The sequence below is a fragment of the Vipera ursinii genome, assembly GCF_947247035.1.
Source record: "Vipera ursinii genome assembly, chromosome: 2".
Taxonomy (NCBI): domain Eukaryota; kingdom Metazoa; phylum Chordata; class Lepidosauria; order Squamata; family Viperidae; genus Vipera; species Vipera ursinii.
Window position 1 is genome coordinate 997,084 of NC_139513.1, and position 7,351 is coordinate 1,004,434.

The 7,351-nt window shown below is 51.6% G+C and overlaps 1 protein-coding gene across 1 annotated transcript; it reads right to left on the minus strand.

The window, feature by feature from the left end:
* Positions 1-993: 993 nt before the first annotated feature.
* Positions 994-7,109, minus strand: LOC310634701 (HLA class II histocompatibility antigen, DRB1 beta chain-like; the record flags this gene model as incomplete). The annotated part of the gene is made up of 3 exons (XM_083353235.1): positions 994-1,028; positions 6,089-6,361; positions 7,025-7,109. The coding sequence occupies 3 exons, from the start codon at positions 7,107-7,109 to the stop codon at positions 994-996; spliced, it is 393 nt and encodes a 130-aa protein (XP_083209361.1).
* Positions 7,110-7,351: the final 242 nt, after the last annotated feature.

Genomic DNA, 7,351 nt, shown 5'->3' on the forward strand with positions numbered 1-7,351 from the left:
AGGCTTCGGTGGACCCCGTAATGAGTGCTGGCGATGACGGCAGGGCGGTGCTGGAGAGGGCGGCGGGGCAGCGAGGCGGCAGGGCTCCCAGACATCAAATAGCCGAGCAGAACGGCTCTATCGGGCAGATGGACAGGTTACAATGGCCGGCGGCAGCCGATGGCACCCCACGGCAGCCTGTAAAGCGGCCGGCGATGGGCTGGCTGCAACATACGGCGTGCGGCTTTTGCTGGTTCATTCGGACCGGCAGAGAACATACAATGGCCAGCGGCGGCCAGTGGCATCTTGTGGCGGCCTCCAAATCAGCTGATAGGCGGCCTACTGTGAAGCGCGACGTGCGAAAGCCTGCAATGGACCTGCAACGACCTGAACGATCTTTCTTCAACAAACAAATGGTCCGGTCCTGCAGCCGCCTACGGTGGAGCTGTAACGACCTAGGGCTGCCTAGAAAGGTAGTCCGGATGGCGAGGCTCCAGAATTTGTGGCTGCTGACCCCATCTACCCTTCTGTTAGAGCAGCGAGCTTGCCCCCCGATGGAGATCCTTGGGATGATGGCCGCCGTCCGATGGTCTGAGCGCCATTTAAAACCCTCCTGGACTGGTCTGGAGGGTGGAATCACCAGGGACCACTTGAAGCTAAAAATGGAGACTTATTACAGCCCCTGGGTCGTGATGATATCTAGGACATGGAGATAGATGAACTACCACCATTCATCACTGGAGCTGCGAAGCTCACCACCAACAGACTATTCTAGCAACCCCTGGACTTTCTCTCCTCCTGCGACCTACCCAGGGCTGGATAGTGGTTCCCTGAGATCCTGGTCACTGTGAGAGGGTGACCATGTTTTCAAGAGCCACTATTTCAGCTCTGTGGATTTAATATGCAGTTTGTTCCAGCCAACTCATCCTTTGTTCCTAATTCCATCTTCTAATGACTTACACCAGAAACGAGCTACTTGCCCTAAGAGCTTCCCCCCTCTCTCAGATATGGCCATCAAACCTGCGCCGCCGTTTCCTTAATGACGGGTCCTGGGACCCCGAGAGGTGGCATGGCGCCAAAAAGAGGCTTTTGGGTTTTCTTTTAAAATTTTTTGAAGGGTTAGGGAGGGGGAAGGGTAAGGCCCGGGAGAATGAGAGGAAGATCCTACCGGACCTGTCTCAGTCTAGGTTGGCCAACGGCCGCGGCAATATGAGGGCCGGGGAGAGTCTTGGGACCCAGGGGGATGGGATAGGGATACCAATCCCCACGGTAATTGGGAATGGCAGCAGATGGATGAGCAGAGGGCCATATCGTAATCTGAGATCACGCCCCCGCTATCTTCTTGCTGTGGCGCGCTCCGACCCTCTGGCTCTCACCTGCTGTCCTGGGGAAGAGGGAGGGCAGACACCTGAGCTCAGGCTGATCTATTTTAATGCCAGGTCTGTTGTGAATAAAGCTCCCCTCATCCATGATTTGATCGAGGAGGAAGACGCAGACCTGGCATGCATCACGGAAACCTGGTTGGGCCTAGAGGGAGGGGTCCCTCTGACTGATTTATCCCCTCCAGGTTTCCGTGTGCTACATCAACCTCGAGCTCAGGGTAGGGGAGGTGGTGTGGCGGTCATTATCAGAGAAACCCTCCATCCGCGGGAGGCCACTGCCCCTCAGATAGATGGATGTGAATTCCTCCTCCTAAGATGCGGTCCTGGTGGTCAGTTGGGCCTACTTCTGGTATACCTCTCTCCAAGCTGCGCAGCAACAGTTCTACCCAGGCTACTTGACGCCATCTCAGGATTGGCGGTTGAATTTCCAAGACTTATGGTTCTGGGAGACTTTAATCTACCTTCCCTGGGCAGTGCATCAGAGGTGGCCTGAGAGTTCATGGCTTCCATGACGGCCATGGACCTGACCCAAATTACTCAGGACCCGACTCACGAGGGAGGAAACATGCCTGATCTTATTTTTATCTCTGGGCAATGGCTTAATGGACTGGGTGGGGTTACTCCAACATCGCAACCCCTTTCATGGACAGACCATTATCTCCTGCGGTTGGGCCTCCGTCACGTCACCCCCTGCTGTCAGGAGGCGGAACCGACCAGATGGTTCCGCCCCAGGCGCCTGATGGACCCAGATAAATTCCAGATGGCGCTTGGACTGATTCCCACCTCCCTCTCCCACAGCCCGGTCGAGTCCTTAGTTAATGCCTGGCAACAAGCTGCTTCGGAGGCTCTCGACCGCGTTGTCCCTTTGCGGCCTCTGACCCGGCGCAAGTCCCGACTCGCTCCTTGGTTCTCCAAGGACCTGCGGGAGATGAAACGCCAAAGAAGGGGCCTAGAGAGCATTGGGAGAACCAGTCGGTCCGAGTCTGACCGAACACAGTTAAGATCCTTTTCTAGATCTTATCTTGTGGCAATGAAGGTGGCAAAGCGCGCTTACTTCACCACCCTCACTGCGTCTGCAGATAACCGCCCGGCTGCCCTATTTAGAGTGGTCCGCTCCCTTTTAAATCAAGGGACGGGAGAGGACCCCCTACATGGACGGGCTCAGGAATTTAGTAAATATCTGGTGGACAAAATTGCTCAGATTCGGGCTGGTCTGGACTCTGACTGGGCAGTATCTGACGAGAGGAAAACGATGAATTTGGCCGAGTACATTTGGGAAGAGTTTGATCCTGTGACTCCGGATGAAGTGGACAAGATCATGGGGAAACTAAGTGCCGCCACATGTTTGTTGGACCCGTGTCCCTCCTGGCTAGTCTATGCATCTCGGGAGGTTACACGAGGCTGGCTCCTAGCAGTTATCAATGCCTCACTGAGTGAAGGGTACTTCCCTGCCGCCTTGAAAGAGGCGGTGGTGAGGCCCCTCCTCAAGAAACCAGCATTGGACCCAGCTATTTTAAACAACTTCCGTCCTGTCTCCAACCTTCGCTGTCTTGCGAAGGTCGTTGAGAGCGTGGTGGCACGACAGCTCCCTTTGATCCTGGAGGAAGCTGAGTATCTGGATCCATACCAATCGGGTTTCAGACCCGGGTATAGCACGGAGACGGCATTGGTCGCACTGGTGAATGATCTCTGGCGGGCCCGAGATAGAGGTTATTCCTCTGTCCTGGTCCTATTAGATCTCTCAGCGGCCTTTGATACCATCGACCACGGTATCTTACTGTGTCGTCTTGAGGGGTTGGGAGTGGGAGGCACTGTTCTGCGGTGGTTCTCCTCCTACCTCTCGGACCGTTCGCAGACGGTGTTAGCAGGGGGGCAGAGGTCAAGCCCTAGGCCCCTTAGTTGTGGAGTGCCTCAGGGATCGGTGCTGTCACCCCTCCTGTTCAACATCTATATGAAGCCGCTGGGAGAGATCATCTGTGGCTTCGGGGTGAAATATCATCAATATGCTGATGATACCCAGCTATTCATCTCCACCCCGAACCAACCCAGTGATGCCCTCGATGTGATGTCCCGTTGCCTGGAAGCGGTACAGATTTGGATGGGAAAGAACAGGCTTCGACTCAACCCGGCCAAGACTGAGTGGCTCTACATACCGTCATCTCGTTTAGTCCAAGAGGTTCCATCTTTGGCTATAGGAGGAGAGATGCTACCTCCCATTGATAGAGCACGCAATCTGGGCGTCCTCCTAGATTCACGACTCAGTTTTGAAGATCATATTGGAGTCGTGGCTAGGGGGGCATTTGCCCAGATTCGCCTAATATACCAATTGCGCCCCTTTCTGGACCAATACACCCTACGTACAGTCACCCACGCACTCGTTACCTCCCGTATTGACTACTGTAATGCTCTCTACATGGGGCTGCCCTTGAAGACCACCCGGAGGCTTCAGCTGGTGCAGAGTGCAGCTGCACGGGTAGTGATGGGAGCACCCCGATACTCCCATATTACACCCCTCCTGCGTGAGCTGCATTGGCTACCGGTTGCCCTTCGGGTGAGATTTAAGGTGCTGGTACTTACCTTTAAAGCCCTACATGGCTTAGGCCCGGGATACTTGCAGGACCATCTGCTGCCGGGAACGAATTCCCATCGCCCAGTACGCTCACACAGAGAAGGCCTCCTCAGGGTACCGTCAGCTAGGCAATGTTGGCTGGCGACCGCCAGGGGGAGGGCCTTCTCTGTGGGAGCGCCAGTCCTATGGAATCAGCTCCCCCCTGAGCTTCGGATGGCCCAAAATCTCCAATCCTTTCGCCGCGGCCTCAAAACACTCCTATTCCACCAGGCTGACCTGGACTGAAAGGCATTTTAATTATATTTACAATTTTTAATTTATTTTTAGTTTTTAATTTTAATTTATTGCACAGATGATTTTAAATTTAATTTTTATCTTAATTTCTGTACTTATTATATGTTTTGTTGTTAGCCACCCTGAGTACTTCGGGAGATAGGGCGGGATATAAATCCCATTAATAAATAAATAAATAAATAAAGACTGGCAGAAACTATGGGATAGAAATATCAGATAGACTAAAGCAGTCTCATATAAAGAAAACTTGTATAAAATGTTTTACAGATGGCATATGACACCAGTAAGATTACCGAAAATGTTTAAAAACACTTCAAATAATTTCTGGAAATGTAAACAAAGGCCAGGTACTTACTATCACATCTGGTGGACAGGCCTTAAAGCAAAAAGGTTTGGGGTTAAAAGACATACATGGTTGGAAAAGATGAGTAAAGACAGAATTTAAGCCAGAATTGGTTTTGTTAGGAATATTAGGATCTAATTATGAGAAGGAGAATGAATATTTAATATTGCATGTACTGACAGCAGCGAGAATAGCATTTGCCCATTGCTGGAAAAATGAAAAGTTATCAACCGAAGAGGTTTTAATTAAGAAAATCTTAGAATGTGGAGAAATGGATAGATTGACGTTAGAGATTAAAGAGAAAAAAGATTCAGTTTATTATAGAACATGGGATAATTTTTACCAACAGTTAGGAAAATGAACTAGCGAGAAATGAATGTGATATGTTATCTTGAATATACATTAGTAAGAAGAATGACATGTATTGACTAACCGATACTGTTTTTTATTATCGTTTATTACATTCTCTACAGATATCTATTACTATATTAACTATTGTTAATTGAACGTATGTACCAGGACAACAGCCTGTTTGCTAAAGATAGAAAATGTAATTTGGGGAACATCCCAATGTTGACCCCAACCCCACCCTAAACCCTAATCCCTATCCCGATCCTATTTTATCCCTAACCCTATAAAATTCAATAAAATCCTTTATTTAAAAAGTGGATAAGTCAATCAATAAATATTATTGATTTATTCATATAAAATATATTGAAATATTATACAGCATACAGATTATATTGAAATGTATCTACCTACTGGGCAAGAGACGGACCTTGCTGGATTCCTCTCCCCCAGAAAAATATAATATTTTGTATAATATTCTGGAAAGAAGTTTTTTGGACCTGGGGAAGAGAAGGAAGATCGTGGGACGAAAGGGAAGGAGAGAAATATATTTCTTCCCTTTTGCATGTTTAATTGTCATAAGTTGTAGAATTTCTAACATTTTAAGGGTAATTTTTTCCCCCACATTTTTATTTTAGGAGGATGTTATAATGGTACCCCCTCCAGATCTGCGCTTTGAGGGAGGGAGGGGGGTGGCTTAGGAGGATCAGTAAATATCAATAAATACCAATGAGTAAATTTCTTAGATTGGAGAGCAAAGAATAAATAAGGGGCAAATCTTTATCTGGGAAATTTTTTTTTATTTTAATTCCATTTATATCCCGCCCTTCTCCGAAGACTCAGGGCGGCTTACAAACTTAGCAGTAGCCTTCATTCTATGTATATGCCTGCTTATTAGGGCTTTCACACACACCCCAAGCGGCATTATTACAAAGTCAGCTTAATTGCCCCCAACAATCTGGGTCCTCATTTTACCTACCTCGGAAGGATGGAAGGCTGAGTCAACCTTGAGCCTGGTGGGACTCGAACCTGCACTAATAGCAGGCAGCTGGTGTTACTTAAGGAGGTATTAGCCCACTGCTCCACCAAATCAATTCCCTAATCAATGAAATAAAAGGGGGGGGAGTCCCCGCATTCACACACACCCCATGGAACTCCCCCTCCCCCACTCACCTCTCCGGCCAACCACGGAATTGCTCTGGAGAGCCTCGTAGTTGTTTCGGCAGCCGGAATCCACTCGGGCCTTCTGGTACTGCAGGAGCTGCTTATTCCTGTTCCAATACTCCGCATCCACCTTCCCGAACTCCGTGACGGCCTCGAACTCCCCGAGGTCGCTGTCGAAGCGGGCGAACTCCTGACGGTCGTAGAACTGGCTGTACAGGTATCTCACCTGCTGCGTCCCGTTGAGGAAGCGGCACTCGACCTTCTCCTGGACCAGGAAATGGGCTGCGGGAAGGAGGAGGGGGGGCGTCAGGAGAGACTCCGGGGCCCATGGTCCCCAGCGGGTACTGGAGGAGAGGCCCACGTGGGGAGGGGGAGAGGCGGGAGACCTGCTGCGAGGGACTGATGGAAGACGCCCCCTGGAGGAGGGAGGGGGAACCGTCGGTCCCAGCGGGACTCCCCCTTGGTGGGGGGGTCTGGAGGGGGGGAAATGAGGGAGGGGGAAAGAGCTTCCATCTCCCCAGGGTGGGAAAAGGCAGGCAGAAGTTCAGTCGGCCCAGGCCTCCCCCTGTCTGCAGGGAACGCTGGATCCCGGGGGGGCTCTTCCCCCCCCCAAAACCGGCAGGAAGTATAGGGGCAGAGAAGAGACCCCCCCCCCGGCTGAGGGAAAATAATATCCAAACTTCTCTCTCCCTCTTCCTTTTGGGAGCACAGTAAGGATACCCACACCCATGCTCCTGGGCTCTCCCCTCCCTTCCAGCCCCACTTTCTCTCCCCCTCCCATCTTAAGCCCCACCACGCGGAGATCGAGGCTCCTGCAGTCTCCCGCCTCTCTTGCCCTCCACCCCTTTCCCCACTTCTGGGGTTCCCCCCTTTCTTTCTCTCCCCTCCCAGGAGCACTAACGGCCCCTCTCATCCTCCTACCCCCCCGCCCAGCCTCCTCCTTACCGGGGGTCTCCTTCCCCGCTTCGCTTCCGGGGATCCGGGCCAGCGCCCCCACCAGCAACAAAAGAGGGACCCCAACGGAGCCCATGGATGCTCCCCACAAGCGCCCCCAAAGGGAGGGGAGAGAGACGCGGCCCAGAGGCGGAATCGTGGGGTCTGGCTTGGGGGGAGGGGGCGGTTTCATCGGACTTCGGAATTGGGAGGGGCCAGGAAAGCGGAGGGACCAATGGGAATTCTCCCTTCTGCAGCGTCATCGGTCTCCGGGCAGAGTCTGCCTGAGTTCATCCACAAGAGGAGATAGTGCGAAGCCGAGAGAGAAGCGGAGAAAGT